Below are 17,305 nucleotides of genomic sequence, written 5' to 3' on the forward strand. Positions count from 1 at the left end.
AAAAGGAACCAAATTAAATGCTAATTTTTTATTGAAACTGATAATTGGTCTGTAATTGTCGTGTTTGTTTTTCTTTATCACTTAACTTGGGCAATTTATTATGTCCGTCAAACCGGCGCATTCGACGCACTCAGCGCGCGTGCCTTCGTTCCAAATTTGTTCGCCCCGTTGGTCGTTAGTCGCCTTCCCGATTGAAATTGAATGTAGCGGTTGACGAGTGTTGGCGGTCGTTTGGTTGCTTAAGTCGGCCCGGTGCGGCGCGTCAGCGTTGCATACTGAAATCCTAGGGTAAGGATAACTTTGGTAGCTAAAATTGAGGGAGTTTTTAAAGCGTGCTATACTTCGCTCGGCAACCCTAAACCCGGCCTGGCGTCATCTGCGCGCCCGGTCATGAGTCAGTTTTCACGCAGCCTTTTTAGAGGTTACTTATAAGGCGCATTGGGATTGAATTAATTGTTTCTGTGCTGCATTGACTCTGTTTGGTAACTTGCATTGAGTGAAACAATTTTCTTCAATGCTCTGCGTTGCATAGTCACTTTGATTACCTGGTCGACAAACCATGGCACAGAGGCTAACAAAATGCTTGGAGCAGACAAAATCCTGTTCTGCCCCAACAGGGTAGCAACCTGCCTCACTTGGTACATATTTTGTATACATCCCCCATAATCATGGCTTACCATCTAATTCTTGTCATTTGCCATGGTGTTACCTGTTTTGAACATCAAAGAACACCTTATGATGGTCTTGATACTCCAGTGCAAAATTGTTGGCCCAAAGCTTTCATAACTTGCCCCTACATTGGAAGTTGTGCACCTTATCTACCTCATCAATATCTTATTGAATCTGCCATGGTTTGCATGCTGGGTGATCCTAGCAACACATTTCATCATCTGCAGGGACAAATGCTGCCATCACTTAGGAATTGAGAGTTACACTGAATGTCATATTTGTACCCATGGATTTAGCTTGTACAACAGCCCTCTATATTTTTGATCTTGTATGATGCTCTCAATCAGCTCACTTTTGCTACAAAGTTAGGATTCATGATGTTATCCTTATGGCTGTCATTGATACTTTTCTTCACCCTAATGAATCCAGTTATTTCAGGTATGGTTTGTGAAAATGACATTGGTACAGGGCTTACATAACTTGAATATAGTTATTCAGTACAAACAAAACTTACCCAATATGAGATATGCAGTATTCATATGGCTTAGGTGCACTTTCCTTGACAGGAATTCAGAATATGATTATTTCAGCTGCTTTAGGTTGATAGGACTGAAATCTCCTTGGGCCCAGAACACCAAGAAGCTGCCATGTTCCATGCACTGATTGTTTCTGCCCATGGCTTATGGTGCATGGAGCCAAAGATGAGTAAATCTTGAAAAATGAACTCGTCTTTTGACCAAGCACAAAATGATGTTGACTGCTTGTAATAGGAAATATTCCAACAATGCTTCACAACCAGTGACGCTGTGCAGGCATGGGTAATCAAAGTTATGCTGCTTAACCTCATAAGTAAAATTAGGCATTAGCACAACACACTGCCAGGGCTACATCCAGGCTGTCACTCTTGGGTGGAGTGGATATGCTAGCTTGAGGTTAAGATTCCAAAAGGTGTCCTGATTCAAAATATGTACATATGTTGAATATATATATATATATATATATATATATATATATATATATATATATATATACTTTGTATCTTGTATCATCAAGCTGGAAATAGTGAGTGCATTGCTGTCATCAGACTAAGCACGCAGGGGCCACACTTTCAGCAGTTCAGTTGCAGGGAGGTACTTATTCTACATGCATTTACAAACAAATCAAGGGAAGGTGCTTTGCAGGATGACAAAAATGGTGGTGTGTTAAACTGTTTACCTTCCGAAGGTTTCTGACAGTGAAAACATAATCATAGAAACAGATATTTCACAAGTGAATGATGCTGACTGCACATATCTTGACAATGCCCATAACAGCTCACCTGCTTTTGATGGTTCCCATATACACAGGTGCGGGTCAGTGACCATGGCGGACGCCACTGAGGGCGTGTGGGCGCCGTTTGTGAAGCTGAACCAGCTCGTGACCGACGTGGTGGTCAACAAAGATGTCAGCCAGTTGCCCGAGCTGGAGGCGGCGCTCCGTCGGCACAAGACAAACTTCATCTCACTGCTGAAAAACCCAGTCAGTGTCTGGCTGTTGTCTGGATCAGTTAGCATGCATGCAGTTGTGAGGGACCTTTATTGTACAATTTAAGAAGTACTGCATCATTTTTGTCCTGTTTTTTGCTCTTCATAAGTAATAAAGTCTGCCATAAGCAAGCAGTCTGTGAAAGAATCTAGCATAAAATCATAGAAAAGTCAGCCAGTAAAAAGTCTGGCATAAGTAAGCAGCGTCACCTTGAGCACGGCCAAGTCGTGCTGTCGACGGTGCTGTGCGCCTGTTGGCGCGTCTATGCTGACTGGAGCGCTCCCGCCTCAGGCGCCCAGCGCCGCGGACCGGGCGCGACTGAAGAAGGCGCCCAAGGAGGGGCTCGACGGCGCCGGCGGCGAGCTGCTGCCGCAGCTGGTGGTGGACGAGGCGCTGATCGTGTCGGACCTCTTCAAGCTGAACGAGCTGACAGCGCTCCACCTCCTGCAGACGGGTGGGCGTCTGTAGGCGGGTAGTGAGGGGCTGTCTGGTCCAGGAGGGGTTAAGGCAATTGTTGTCACGAGGTAGGAGTGGCCGGTCCAGACAACTTCTGCCCACTTTCTGGCCTTCACACTGCGCCAGCGAGGCCGACATGTCACCTTTGATACCGCGCACGCCACCACTATCGGTACCTTTGTTTCGTGGCCCGCGTCTGCGCACAACGTGGCCACATCTCCGAGCCTGACCTGGTGCATGTGTGGGCGGTGCCTGACAGGCGAGGCGCAGCGGCCCCACTACCCAGGCCTGACCCGCGGCCTGGTGGCCATCCTGCTCTACTACGACGGCCGCCGCGCCCTCGTCACCGCCCTCAAAACACTGGTCCAGGTTAGTCGGTGTTGGCTGCGGCTGCCGCGCCTGAGAGCCGAGGCGGCCGTTAACTTTGGCGAAATGCCGCGCAGCAGTTGCTGTTGGCAGGCTAAAATCAAGCCTGGCTTACAGGGCTGACATTTCAATGATGAAAGCTTCTGCGGGAGGTCCCTGTTCGCGTGTGACGATTTGTTTTGCTGATGCCCGTGTTTGCCAATGGGCCACATGCTTCCGTTTACTTTGCAGTACGTGAATATGGTAAGTACTGCATTCCCAACTGGGAAATGATATGCGTTTGTTCATTGAATAAGCTTATGATAACCTGTTGACCCATTTCGCTCTTTGGAACTGATCAAGATCGCAATAAAACACCAGCCATCTCACCAGCAGTATCCTCTCAGGCTGACTGTGCGGCGCGCGGTCTGTTCCAGGCGAGGCAGGGCATCTGCTGGACGTCAGATCTGCCGGAGAACATATCGGCCCACGTGACCATGTACACCGACAAGATTCTCGGCGATAACATGCTGGATAAGATACTGGGTAAATAACCTGCCATAGGTCAGGCGTACCATGCACTGTGGTCCGAATGTCGAAATTCACAGGCAGATTGTTAAATCTGTCAATGCATAGCGGAACCTGACAGAGTGTGTAGCAAGCCTACCATTGCAAGTCGCCATCTTTAATTAACATCGCCGGGGCATGCCGGGGCGTATTTCCGGAGGGAGTGTGCACTGGGACCGTAAATTGGCTTTCTGAATACCGCCTGGTGGCCCCAACCAAGAAGGACGCGTGTGTGCGGGCCGCGACCTCCCAGCCGAGCGAGCCGCCTGAACCGCCAGCTGAGCCAGCCCCATGACCTGGCCGCTTCAGAGCTGCTGCCCACACTCGACTGGGAGTGCGAGGTGAAGAAACTGGAAGAGTGCCGCGCGCTGGGCAGTGCCCGCTTCCTGCGCCAGCTGTCTGACATGCACGCCGAGACGCGCCAGGCGCTGGCCGACACGGTGCTGTGCTGGACGGCCCAGGCGCCGCTAGCATGGCCGCTGACCTGCCGCCTGCTGGAGTACATCCGCGGGGTCAAGGTCGGTCGGCTGGAGGTCAAGCCTTAGCCGTGGGAGACGAGGAGGACCGGGAGGAGTGTCACTGAACGGGGGCGGGGTGACGAATGGTCCGGGTGGAGTATGTGATGTTGGCGGGCAGGAAAATGCCGCTCGTCTTATTTGAGACGCGGGCAGCAGCTCTGTAGCCATTGATCGCCTGCACACACTGCACCATCATCAGGGCTGTGAACTGTGACCGGCCCGCACGAGACCACGCCTCCCAGTCGTCCGGGCGATGTCCATCTGTAACCTGAGCCACATGACGTCGGCGCTCGGCTCAGCTGACCAGTCGGCCGGCGACCCTTGACCCATGACCTGACCTGTCGGCAGGTGACCGGACGGGCCGGTCAGCTGGGCAATGTTGACCTGACGCTGCTGATGGCTCTGCTGTACAACATCAGCGTCTCCCGGGTGCTAAAACGACAAGGCGCCGAGAGTAAGCGATCGTTCACCATAGTCGGACCCTATCGTGCTTGGTTTAAAAACGAAGATAATTTGTTCTGTGCCAATTGTCATTCATGCCTTGCAAATGGGCTGGGAGAAGGGTGGGGGGAGGGAGGTGGGGGTGGCTGGCCATAGCGGGTTTTGCCATCGTCACGATACGTTTGTGTGTTTGTCGAGCGAGCTGGTGCGCCTGGTCGTACGGTACTAAACTCTGGCCCCGACATGGCTTCCTCTCCAAAGTCTCGTCAGCGCTGTCAACTTCTCGTAAACTGAACTGCTTGCTGCTCTGAACCGAATTACTTGCTGCTCTGAACTGAACTGCTTGCTGCTTGTGAGCTGAGCTGCCTGCTGTGCTGAACTGTACCGTTTGCTGCTCTGCGCGACTTGTTCTATCTGCTGGACATAACATATGTTATGTAGATTCTTTCCACACCGCTTCATCAAGCCCGGGTTCTTCTCGTGTTTCGAACTGACTCCAACAGCATGTGACCCCGCCTGTAACCAAAGCGAGGAATCGAGAACAGGCCTCTTCGGTTCGGAGGTGTCGGTGCAAAACTCTGGTAACCCCATCCCGCCACCCGTTGGCCTCTCGCCGGCCCACCCAGCCGCTCTCCCGTACCGCCTCCTACTGACGCGCCCCGCCGGCCTCGCGCAGCGCTGCTACGTCAGCTGCCGCTGCTGGCGGACGCGGAGCTGGCGCCGCAGCTGCACGCCCGGCTGGCCGAGGGCGAGGCGCGCCTGGAGCCGGAGAGACCGGCGCACGAGGAGCCCTGGCAGACGCCCGGTCTGCGCACCGTGCTCCAGTTCGCCTGGGCCATGACGCTCAGCTCGCTCCGGCCTCTCGACTACGCCTGCAGAGGTGCGCAGGCAGGGGGATGGGGGGTGGGGTCGCCAGGGGACAGGTGAGAGGCGGCATCAGTGGGAGGTCACGGGGCAGGCGGGGCGGGGTCGCCAGGGGACGGGTGAGAGGCGGCATCGTTGGGGGGTCACGGGGCAGGCGGGGTGGGGTCGCTAGGGGACGGGTGAGAGGTGGCATCGGTGGGAGGTCACGTGGTGGATAGTGCTGCGAGAGGTATGAATGGGTTGGGTTTGTGGGTTGGCAGTTGATGACGCGGATTGCGTAGATCTGCCATAACAACTACAAACACTTGGTTGTCGGTCATCGATGTTGCCACATGGTGGCCCCACGGTAGGCAGGCCAGCCCGGCGAGGAAGCGGCGTCAAGCAGGTTTACAATGTCAGCCCTGGGCTTAAATGTATTGTCAACGTCTACAGGTGGGGCATGCGGCGAAAGGCTAGGTAGGATGGGTCTGCAGAAGCATCGGTGATCTCATTTAACGCCTATCGCCTTTGAGTCCATCAAGCCCTTTCGATGTGCATGACAGTTGCGTTGCAATACATCTAGCCCTGAACTCAGCCAACTGGTTGATGAGATTTGCATTGTTCTGGTGAAGGTTCTGGGAATGGAGAGCTGGCCAGGATCATCGAGAAGGACGAGATCCTGGCAGACATGGCCATCAAGGACGGGGCTTTCCTCCACATGCGGGAGAAGATGCTGGCCAATGAGATGTTTCACACAGAGGTTAGTTCAGAAACGTTTTAAACCACATTTTTCGTAGTCCCCACTCGTGGTTTACTGGTATGCAGCTGCTGATCACCGAACTGTCCAAAACTGCTCTGACACCGTACCCCACATGCGTGCAACAGCGTCCATGAGGGCGTCATGCTTAATCATGCGACTGCAGTGTCCAAGCCAGCAGTGTAGTGGTCTTTAATACCACCCGAAACGTCGTTCATCGAACCGGCTGTGGTGTGCAGCAGCCCGGCGCCCGATCCTACCCTACCCTCGTGCCATGCCGTCTCGCTGTCTGCGCGTGCAGGAATTTTTCGTGCGGCACCTGCACGACCTGATGTCGGAGCTGATGGACGCGATGCCGCTCAAGCTGAAAGATCTGCGCAACCGCGCCGACGAGGCGGCGCACACCATCCAGATGCACCAGCAGGTCAGCGAGCCGTCGCGCCGGCGAGGGGCCCGATGCGCGGGCTTGGCGCCGGACGTGGGTCTCGGTTGTGATGTATCGTAGCGCTGTCCGCTGTGCCATGGTGTGGCGATGTTTGTCTCTGAACTGTATGCGATGGTGTGGTGTGTGGCGTTATTGTTTGTGGGCCCTTGCGGTGGATGTCCGTCGATTTCAGTTTTGAAAATGCTGCTGATCAGTCGCCAATTAACATCAGCGTGTCCTTTACCCGCCGCTATTTCCACAATACTGTTACGATGGTCATATTTGGAGGCGCATCTGCGATTCCTATCTTACACGGCAAACACCAGTCATTATCGGAGTGCGATGTCGCCTGATCGGATCGGGCCGGATCAAACCGGATCAAACCGGCTTGAATCGGATCGTGTCGGATCGGATCGGATCGGATCGGATCGGATCGAGTCGAATCGAATCGAATCCGACCGGATCTGACGTCAGCGGATGTCTTCCCTCGCAGGAGGGTCTGGAGCCGCCCGAAAACCTGCCGCGGCATTTTGAGCAGCTGCTCCGGCTGCTGACGGCTCTGTACGAGCGGGACCCGCTCGGCCTAGGGCTGTCGCGCGGGTACTGGGTCACCGAGGCGGCCAACCACAGACAGGTGAGAGCTGGCACCAACCCTGTCCGGCCACCGCGTGGGCTCGGGGCGTAAGTCGTGTCGTCCATGTGTACTACGAGTAGTAGTATTATACTACTGAAGTGCAGTGAAATTTCGCCGGCCCAACCATCGTCGAGTCGGGCTACAGCCCGCCCCTGCACGCAGTTTGCTGTGTTTCGTTGAAGTTTTGGGACACTGCAGGCCAATTCGATCTATTGACTCGGTTTTCGTAGCACTGACTCCTGCCGCTTTTCGAGTCATCTCCCAAAGCACACTTTGCTAGTCGGAGGGTCGGGCTGTGTAGACACGCCGGGGGTCGCTGCGTCGTCCGGGTACCGTGCCTGCTTGTGTTCCTGCCATCCATTCACCCGTACCGTGACCCTGGGACTGGGACGTGCCGCAGCCGTCGCTGCACAAGTTCGTGCGGCTGGCCGGTGACCTGCTGCCGCCGCCGCTGTTCGTGCCGTACGTGGAGCTGCTGGCGGCGCTGGCGTCTAGCCCGGCCACGGCGCCGCACTGCTTCAGCCTGCTGACGGCGGCCGGCACGCCGCCGCCGCTCAATCTGGCACACTTCTTCAGCTCGCTCCACCAGTACTACAACAGCCTCATGCGCGAGGTGGGCCGCCGCCGACGCTGGGGAGGGGAGGGGTGGGGGGTCAGCTGCGCTCCAGACACAGCCGTGGAGGCTGTTGACTGTGGTGGTCCGGTGCTCATTGGTGTCGGGGTGATGGTTCACGGTCACCTTGGAATTTCTGTCCGAAGAGATGCGTTGTATATGATGCTGTATGATATGGACAAGGTGGAGGACCCGGGCCATATGTAATATTACGGGTCAGGGTGTTAGTGTGCACTGTATGCAATATGCTAATGTCGGAGAGGGTATCCGTTGTACATATGCTCTTAGAGTCACAACTGGGCTTATAACAAGACATTGCTCCCGGCCGCCACTGCTGTGTGTCCTTCCATCCCCGGCTCTAGTCTGCCCCGACCCCTGACACCAGGTCAGGTCAGGTCAGGACAGTAGGTCCCTGGGCGTGACCCAACTGACCTCTCACGTCGCTGCAGGCTCCTTCAGAGCGTGACCCGGCTGACCTCTCGCGTCGCCGCAGGCCCCGTCCATGTCGCGAGTGGAGACCTACGCCAGCGCGACACCCGCCTCCAAAGGCTTGACGGCGCGGCAGCTCAAGGACATGGTAGCCATGCTGCGCCTGGTGGCTGTCATCGCAGGTACGGCTGACGGCGAGACGAGGAGGATCGCGTGCGCTTAGATCGGACACCAATGGACGGGGCATGCGTGTTGCTGCGACGCGTGCGAGACGGGTGCCTCATTTTCAAGCGCAACCGTAAATTGAGCATCAACAATGTCCACCGGGCGTAGCGGACATGCTGACAAACACAGTGGAGACACGTTGAGCAGTTGGCGGCCGTGGCGGTACCCGCCGATGGATCATGTAAGGGCTTTATTGTGATCAGTCGGGTGCGAGTTGATGCAGACGGGCTCCATGTGCCGGAGGTGTCACAAGTGCTTCAACAAGTTCGGGATTCAGAGGCTCGCCTGCCATACTCCGCCGTGCCGGGAGGCCGGATCTGTAAGCTGTGCGGCGTGATGCAGCAGTCTGGCGTGGCGCACTCGGGCCACTTCACGGCCCACTGAACACCTCTAGTTGGGAGTCTGGCACGAGCACAGTGACTCTACAGTCCAGTCCATGCGCATGCACCGCGCCAACAGCTGCAAAGCGTGCATGGTATCATGGTATCAAGCGTTTTTTTGTAGCTGGCTGGTCATTGACCTGGTGCGGTCCTGAATACCAGTGCTCGAAAGAGTTGGAGAGGGCTGGTCTCTGGAGACGATGTGTCGAATTTAGTCGGCTGGTGGCTGTGAATGATCCGCCTTCATTTCCGTCGCAAGCATTGCCCGCAGACCACGCCTGTCCGCCAAACACGACGCTCAGTTCCGCGGACGATGTGCCGGCTGCGGGCCGTATGCACCCTCGTCTCTCGACGCCCCGAGTGTCCTCACACCCCGAGCGTCCCCGTCCCGACACGCCCCGAGTGTCCTCACACCCCGAGCGTCCCCGTCCCGACACGCCCTGATCGTCCCCCGTCCCGACACGCCCCGAGTGTCCTCACACCCTGAGCGTTCCCCGTCCCGACACGCCCCGAGTGTCCTCACACCCTGAGCGTTCCCCGTCCCGACACCCCCTGAGTGTCCCCACACCCTGAGCGTTCCCCGTCCCGACACGCCCCGAGTGTCCTCACACCCTGAGCGTTCCCCGTCCCGACACGCCCCGAGTGTCCTCACACCCTGAGCGTTTCTCGTCCCGACACGCCCCGAGTGTCCTCACACCCTGAGCGTTCCCCGTCCCGACACGCCCCGAGTGTCCTCACACCCTGAGCGTTTCCCGTCCCGACACGCCCCGAGTGTCCTCACACCCTGAGCGTTCCCCGTCCCGACACGCCCCGAGTGTCCTCACACCCTGAGCGTTCCCCGTCCCGACACGCCCCGAGTGTCCTCACACCCTGAGCGTCCCTCGTCCCGACACGCCCCGAGTGTCCTCACACCCTGAGCGTTTCCCGTCCCGACACGCCCCGAGTGTCCTCACACCCTGAGCGTTCCCCGTCCCGACACGCCCCGAGTGTCCTCACACCCTGAGCGTTTCCCGTCCCGACACGCCCTGAGCGTTCCCCGTCCCGACACGCCCCGAGTGTCCTCACACCCTGAGCGTTCCCCGTCCCGACACGCCCCGAGTGTCCTCACACCCTGAGCGTTTCCTGTCCCGACACACCCCGAGTGTCCTCACATCCTGAGCGTTCCCCGTTCCGACACGCCCTGAGCGTTCCCCGTCCCGACACGCCCTGAGTGTCCTCACACCCTGAGCGTTCCCCGTCCCGACACGCCCTGAGTGTCCTCACACCCTGAGCGTTCCCCGTCCCGACACGCCCCGAGTGTCCTCACACCCTGAGCGTTCCCCGTCCCGACACGCCCCGAGTGTCCTCACACCCTGAGCGTTCCCCGTCCCCACACGCCCCGAGTGTCCTCACACCCTGAGCGTTCCCCGTCCCGACACGCCCCGGGTGTCCTCACACCCGGAGCGTTCCCCGTCCCGACACGCCCCGAGTGTCCTCACACCCTAAGCGTTCCCCGTCCCGACACGCCCCGAACGTTCCCCGTCCCGACACGCCCTGAGTGTCCTCACACCCTGAGCGTTCCCCGTCCCAACACACCCCGAGCGTTCCCCGTCCCAACACACCCCGAGCGTTCCCCGTCCCGACACGCCTGCGTGTCCTCACACCCTGAGCGTTCCCGTCCGGACACGCCCTGATCGTCCCCCGTCCCGACATGCCCTGAGTATCCGTACACCCGGGGCGTTCCCCGTCCGGACACGCCCTGGTCGTCCCCCGTCCCGACATGCCCTGAGTGTCCTCACACCCTGAGCGTTCCCCGTCCCGACACGCCCTGAGCGTCCCTGTCCCGACACGCCCTGAGCGTCCCTGTCCCGACACGCCCTGAGCGTCCCCGTCCCGACACGCCCCGGGCGTCCCCGTCCCGACACGCCCCGGGCGTCCCCGTCCCGACACGCCCCTGGGCGTTCCCCGTCCCGACACGCCCCGGGCGTCCCGTCCCGACACGCCCCGGCGTCCCCCCCCCCCCCCCCCCTGCTCGTCCCGATATGCCTTGAGCGTCCTCACGCCCTGGCGTCGTGCTGGCACCCGTCCGCAGAGAACGACGCCTCGTCGCGGCTGGTGATGTGCGAGACGCCATCGTGGCCGCCGCTGGTGGTGATGCTGCGCCTGCAGACGTGCTCCGTGCCCGGCCAGGCGAAGACGCAGCTGCTACTGACGCTGGCGGCGCTGGCCCGCTCGCCCGAGGTGGGCCAGGCGCTCTGGCAGGGCCTGGAGCAGGCGCAGGTTCTGCAGACCACCCACGTCATGCCCGGCCAGCAGGCGCGCGGCATCAAGGTGACTGACCGGCGGACAGACAGCCAGATAGTGGGAGGGAGAGGGGCTGTATGGGCGTGCTGGAGACTATGGGAACACCTTTCGCGGCCTCTGCGTCGCCGCCATATCATGTGCGCTTCTACTGTGAACTCTATGTCTCCGTCACGCTTCTTGGAGGTCTTTGATTTCTTGTTGTTTGTCACCTGCGATGGTGTACGTAATGTCCCCAGATGATTATTGGACAATGGCAATGTGTAGCGCTGGCCAATGCTGCCCGGAAGTAGTGCCGCGGTGCCCCACTCTTCGTGGAAGTAACGAACTGACGGGGCGCGCGAGGCTCAGTCCCCCGGCTCGTCTGTGTCCGTCCTTCGCTCTGTGTTGTAAAAACAGCTGGTGAACGCAGCTGGCCCCTGGCCGCTGTCGGAGAGACATGCCGCCGGCCGCGGCTGCCGCTGCGAGAGCAACAATCGGGGTTCTCTGAGTGGCCGCCGACCAATGGCGGCCATCTCGTTCCGCCCCGAACACGCGCTCGGCCGGCAGCTACAGACGCCCCAGGGTCAGCTGTGTGCTGCGCTGTGGCAGTGTGGTCTCGACGTCGTGAGCGTCCTGCCGATGATTGCGTGGAGCTGGCGGCCAGCGGTCAGAAGACATGGAGCAACTGATGGGCGGCTTAGCCGCCTGTCCGCCCGCCGACCCCAGCGCCATGACGCCTCCCCCCCCCCCCGCACCGGCAGATGGAGCTGGAGGAGGTGGAGGCGCGCGCCGAGCAGTTCGCGCAGACGCGCGCCTTCCTGCGCCTGCTGTCGGTGCTGGTGGACGCCGGCGTGCCGGCCGGTCTCGGCGCCGGCCTGCGCGCGCCCGGCATCCATCCCCACCTGGGCTTCGTCATTCACGACGTGCTGCTCAACTACAACAGCAGGGCTTACAAGGACCCGGCTGAGAAGGTGAGGGCGAGCGGCCGCGCGTCTCCACGCCGCCGGGCCGGTCGCAGCCGCGTGCTGCCCTGGCTGTGTGGGCTTGGGGTTATGTTTGGGTAGCAACAGAATGTGTAATCTGGCGGCGACCTAAGGCGGCGTATCTCGTCAAATGGTGCCAGTCTGGAGGAGTCTTGTGTCTTTATGCCCCGCTAGAGTTTGTGTAGAGACGAACTTAAACCAGATGCTTCCGACATAATTACGCATTCGGCTGTGCTAAAACTGATGCCGGCACAATATGCTTGCAGTGCTCTTGATGAAGCGTGACGGGATAGATTGGACGCAACGTCACGAAAGCCATATGGCGTTCGGTTCGCCCTACTGCGCGCTGAAAGCCGGGCATTAAGTGTCATGTTTGTTACTCCGCGTATTCGTCGCTGGATAAGTATAATATTATGTTGTGTGAAGCAGTCAGAAGCGCGGCAAGCGCGCAGCGTCGGCTTTTAACGCAACCACATGCAGGGTGCTCGTCTGGACCACCTGGTGTGGACTGGCCGTAGCAGCAGCTGGGCCGTGGCCGGTGTCTCAGAGACAAGCCATCGGCCGCGGCCGCCGCTGCGAGAGCAACGATCGGGGTTCTCTGAGTGGCCGCCGACCAATGGCGGCCATCTCGTTCCGCCCCGAACACGTGCTCGGCTGTGTTCGGCGTAGGTCTCCAATGGCAATGGCGGGAGGGGGCGAGCCGTGGGGATGAGTAGCGGTACATGGCCCATGTCATGGGACCGGAGTGGGAAGTGTTTATCATTCGCCAGGAACGTGAGGCTACCTCCGGATTCGCTGTCGTATGTTTTCCTGCTGATGCCCCCGAGCGCGTGCGTGTTACCACCGTCTGCGGCGGCTGGAGGAGGCCGCGTGCCCTGCCTTCACGGGCGCCGCACCCCCGGCAGTACGAGGTGGCCGCCGACTGCTTGGAGATCCTACTGAAGCTGGTGAACACCTACGACCCGACGGCGGGCGAGCTGGGCCTGAGCGTGAACGGTGACCTGACCTCGGGTCAGCCGGGCGCCGCCGTTGTGCTCCAGCTGATGCAGCGCTCCAAGCTACTCAAGCTGGTGAGGGGCGAGCCGACGGCGTCACCGTCTGCAAATCACGGAAGCTGTGCCGAGCAAACACCGCGCCTGTGTTCATACGTATGCAAAGCATGCACTGACAGTAGGCCGTGCGAAGCAATCAGAAGCGCGGCAAGCATGCGGCGTCGGCCTAACACAAAGTATGTTTGTCTCCGATTTGTGGTGCTGTCGGATGTTACGCCTTACATTTATCTGCACCCACCGACGTGCACATGCGTGCGAAGCTTGGCACTTTACGCGAGAGTTAACGACTCTAGATCCGCCGAAGAATTTGAAACTCAGCCAGTATAGTCGTGCGCCACACTGCAAGTGTGAGGAAATCCTGAACGATTCACGTCTTAAACAAGGTATCAAATCATACCAGGCCTGTCTGGGATGTTCACAGCGCGTGCCGTCTCGCATCAGTACCGCGCCACTAACGCCTCTGCCGCTCCCGCGGCCGCTCCTCCCAGGTGCTGTCCATCCTGGACGAGGCGTGCCGCCAGCTGGGCGAATACCGCGACGTGGCCGGCCGCGCCAGCGTCGAGCGCTGCTCGCTGCTGGCGCTGCGCCTGCTGGAGGCGGTGCTGCGCCAGCAGCCGGCGCTGCTGGCGGCGCTGCGCTCGTCGGCGGCGCAGCACCCGGAGGCGCCGCTGCTGCCCGGCCTGGACATCGAGCTGCTGGCGGCCAACCCGCGCACCGGCGCCGGCGACCTGATGGTCATGTTCACCAGGTGGGCGTGGTGACGGCCGAGGCGGCAGATGGGCGGGCCGTGGCGGCCGGCTGCGTCACTGTCAGTGGGTAGCCAGGGCAGGGAGACGCCATGGTGTTGCCGATAAGGATCGGGTTGTCTGACGTTCTGTCCGTGAGGTGCTGTTGCGGGGCCTGGAGCGGCATTCTCTGTCGCGACGGTCATGTTCACCGGGTTGGGACGGTCTTGGTGAGCTGGTGACACCATTGTAAGGTTAGAGGGACGACTGGGTAGCTCAGGAACGTAGGAACGTCTTGATCGACCTACAATGTACAGATCCAAACATCCGGCTGGCGGCGGGCGGGACCTTGTCGCCAACGCCAGCGATCAACCAACCTTTGACGTTAAAAACCTATTAGGACAGACAGTCCCATCAATCCTATATCTGCCCTGTGCCTGCGCCGACGCCCGCCTGACCTAAGTCAGTCCTGGGATGCCTCGTCGGCCGAAAACCTATTAGGACAGACAGTCCCATCAATCCTATATCTGCCCTGTGCCTGCGCCGACGCCCGCCTGACCTAAGTCAATCCTGGGGATGCCTCGTCGGCTGACCTTGTCGCCTACGCGACAGTCAGGAGCTTTTCCTGGCAGGTTGTGAGTTATCCGGGCCATCAGACACTGTCGGGCGCTCTTGCCAGTCCAGACACGGAGCGACATCAGCGGTCGTGCTGCGCCCCGTCAGGCCATGGGGCGCTGCCGCCCAGACCAGCTCCCTAACCTGTCCATGACCGTGTCGACCGCTGCCGGACAGGTACCTGGGCTTCGCGGCTGGCTGCCGGAGCACGCGGCCAGCGCAGCCGGCGTGCTGGAGCTGGTGTGTCGGCGCGCCACCGCCCAGGGCCAGGGTGGCGCATGTTCTCGGCGGACCGCCGACACGTTCGCCGAGGTCATGCTACTCGTTCGTCGAGAGTCTCGACGCGGACGTGGGGCGTATGGTTGTGACTGTGGCAGTCGGCGGGGAAGCGGGGGCGTTGTGTGAATGGCGGAGAAACGGCCCAGAGTCGAAGGGCGTGACGACTCGTAAAGCGCCATCGGCGTCGGCTTGGGCCAGACGGCTGGTATCATTGGGAATCGCTCGGCTGGCGTGGCTTTCGGAGGAGTTATGAGCCGTTGGGGCTGACATTACTGCCATTAAAACACGGTTCCATCGCTGATCCATTACAAAGCCTGCAGCTACTCGAAGCAGGGCTCACTCCACAAGCTGCACGCTGCGCTCTGTAGCCCCACGCACGCTCCACCAACACAAGATGCGCGTCAGTGTTTTCCTGGGATGCCCGCAGTGTAGAATGCCAATGAGCTCAGCAATCGCTGCGTGGAAGAATGCCCGACGATAAAACAGTCACCGTGAACGTCCTGGCGCAGCTCCCAGCTGCCGTGCGGCGCCTCTCCGCCCGCTGTTCTCCACCGTCGCCCGCTGTTGCCTCAGCCGGAGGACGCCGCGTCGCCGGCGCACGTGGCGCGCTGCCGCGTGCTGGACCTGCTGATCGCCTGCCTGCGGCTGCCGGGCGCGACGGTGGCGCACCTGCTGCTGGGCCTGGCCAGCGCCGGCGGGCTGCAGGAGCCGGGCGTCATGGGCGCGGCGCGCACCTGCCTGCACGCGGTGCTGGCGCAGCTGACGGCCGGTCTGACGGCCACCGCGCCGCCGACCTTCGCCGCCCGCTGCCCCGCTGTCGCCGACAAAGCCTACCAGGTGAGCGCGCCGGTGCCGGGCGACATGCCGTGGGGGTGACGGGCTGCGCTGGTGAGGGTGGCGTATGTGGAACATGTGGCGAGCGCATTGATAGGGAGTTGAGTGTGGTGTGGGTGGGATTGCCGTAAGGGGTCGGGTGTGGGGAAGCGTTGTCAGTTCTGACGAAAGGACGCGGGGCAGAAGTTGATAATGTTTTGAAAGGTTTGCCATTCTTTGCTTGCGCTGAACTCCTTGCCGCGTACCGTGCCGCACCACCGCACATGCTACTCTTGTGGATGCACTCCCTGACGCCCCCCCCCCCCCCCCGCATCCCCTTCGTCTCAGGTGGTGTACCTGCTTGTCGCGGCGCCGGGAAACGTCCGTCCAGACGCTGCGTTACCTGCGCCCTCGTGTACGACTTCATCTACAACCCGCTGCGCCGCGCTGCCGGCGCCGTCAGCCGGCCTGCCGCAGCTGCGCCACCTACACCTGGCTCCTCCGGCGGCTGGCGCTCGAGCTCAAGGTGCGCGCCGCGGGACTCGGCCCGGCGGCCGTCACGGTGCGGTCGCCCGAGCGAGGCGTGACGTGTGGGTGTCAGCTGACCCCGGGGCTGACGGGGCTGGGGGGAGACAGCACGGAGTAGACGCTATCTTTTGGATAGGCGTCGCTGTGCTGCGCACCTGCTTTGGCTGTCGTGTGTCTGCGTACGAGCTATGTGGCAGCCGTGGTGTGTCGTTGATGCACACACGTCTGACCTGACTTGACCCCGTGTGACTGACCGTACCCGGTGGGCGCAGCTGACTGCCGCCAGCCAGCAGCGCTCGCCGCTGGTGCGTCTGACGGGCCTCCTGCTGAGCACGGCTCCGGCCGCCGGGCTGCAGCTCGACCTCACCGGCATGGACATCTCGCTCACGCTCAGCCAGACCCTGACCGGCGCCACCGCCGGCAAACGTGAGAGCCCGGCGCCCCCTCGGGGGGTCGACCCGTGGCGTAGTGTGGTGGGACAGCGGTCAGAGTCGGGGGGGTAGGCTAGGTCGGGCTGACCCGGGACGAGGTCAAGCCTTTAGTGGTGTGGCCGTGCAGCAGTAACTGATCCGGTCCGGCCGTTCTAGTCTTGTTGAAACTATACACGGGTTAGTCATGCGGGAGCGGTCATATGCGTTGCGTCTTGAACGTGGGCCATGTACCGGATCGGAAATTGTTATGCGCCATGAAAGATGCAGTGGGAAGTACTCAGGCACTCCGCGACAGCTTTTACCGACTGTGGCTTCCGCGACACGTACCCGACTCGGCGAGCCTCGGTGCGCAGCGCACGCCCTCTGAATACGTATCTGTAGTGGGTAGTGTTCACGCCGCCCGCCCGCCGCGCCGGCGTTCGGCCGCTTCGTGTTCAGACCGGCCCGGCCGGCTGCTGATGTTTATCACCGTCGTCAGCGTCGTCCACGCAGCAGCGCAAGATCCTGGCGCTGCTGGACCAGGTCAGCTTCAGCCACGAGCCGGTGGTGCCGCCCAACTGGCAGTACTTCGTGCCGGCCAAGGTGGAGGAGGTACGCACTCGGACGCGTCTCGCGGAGGGCGCGCAGCCGGTACTGCGGGTCCTCCCAGCGAACCGGTCGCCGGTGTGGCCTGGATAGACGCCTGCGCATGGGGCTGGGAGAGTGCTGTGTTTCGCTCCTGTCAATGCTGAACGGCGCGGTGCCCGGAATGTAGTGGGTGCTGTATGCGTGCTGGCGTGGTGCAGTTGCAAA

The 17,305-nt window shown here is 60.2% G+C and overlaps 3 protein-coding genes and 1 long non-coding RNA gene across 4 annotated transcripts; all 4 read left to right on the forward strand.

Annotated features, from left to right (window-relative positions):
* The first annotated feature begins 185 nt into the window (after positions 1-185).
* On the forward strand, positions 186-4,106 carry LOC119108330 (nuclear pore complex protein Nup205-like). The gene is made up of 6 exons (XM_037231906.1): positions 186-288; positions 2,016-2,187; positions 2,485-2,647; positions 2,909-3,018; positions 3,432-3,540; positions 3,871-4,106. Exons 2-6 carry the CDS (start codon positions 2,032-2,034, stop codon positions 4,104-4,106), a joined length of 774 nt encoding a protein of 257 aa, XP_037087801.1. The 5' UTR covers positions 186-288; positions 2,016-2,031.
* Positions 4,107-4,432: 326 nt separating this feature from the next.
* LOC119108331 (nuclear pore complex protein Nup205) lies at positions 4,433-8,829 on the forward strand. Its single transcript, XM_037231907.1, has 8 exons — positions 4,433-4,533; positions 5,197-5,400; positions 5,996-6,123; positions 6,422-6,544; positions 7,038-7,178; positions 7,579-7,791; positions 8,285-8,402; positions 8,756-8,829. The coding sequence occupies exons 1-8, from the start codon at positions 4,476-4,478 to the stop codon at positions 8,827-8,829; spliced, it is 1,059 nt and encodes a 352-aa protein (XP_037087802.1). The 5' UTR covers positions 4,433-4,475.
* A 2,063-nt stretch (positions 8,830-10,892) lies between these two features.
* On the forward strand, positions 10,893-14,605 carry LOC119108332 (nuclear pore complex protein Nup205). The gene is made up of 5 exons (XM_037231908.1): positions 10,893-11,135; positions 11,849-12,058; positions 12,976-13,140; positions 13,611-13,677; positions 14,571-14,605. Exons 1-5 carry the CDS (start codon positions 10,923-10,925, stop codon positions 14,603-14,605), a joined length of 690 nt encoding a protein of 229 aa, XP_037087803.1. The 5' UTR covers positions 10,893-10,922.
* Positions 14,606-16,063: 1,458 nt separating this feature from the next.
* Positions 16,064-17,106, forward strand: LOC119107130 (uncharacterized). The gene is made up of 3 exons (XR_005095203.1): positions 16,064-16,080; positions 16,355-16,508; positions 16,992-17,106. It is a non-coding gene; the product is annotated as an uncharacterized LOC119107130 (long non-coding RNA).
* Positions 17,107-17,305: the final 199 nt, after the last annotated feature.

The sequence above is a fragment of the Pollicipes pollicipes genome, unplaced genomic scaffold, assembly GCF_011947565.3.
Source record: "Pollicipes pollicipes isolate AB1234 unplaced genomic scaffold, Ppol_2.1 Scaffold_6686;HRSCAF=7923_pilon_pilon_pilon, whole genome shotgun sequence".
Classification (NCBI taxonomy): Eukaryota; Metazoa; Arthropoda; class Thecostraca; order Pollicipedomorpha; family Pollicipedidae; genus Pollicipes; species Pollicipes pollicipes.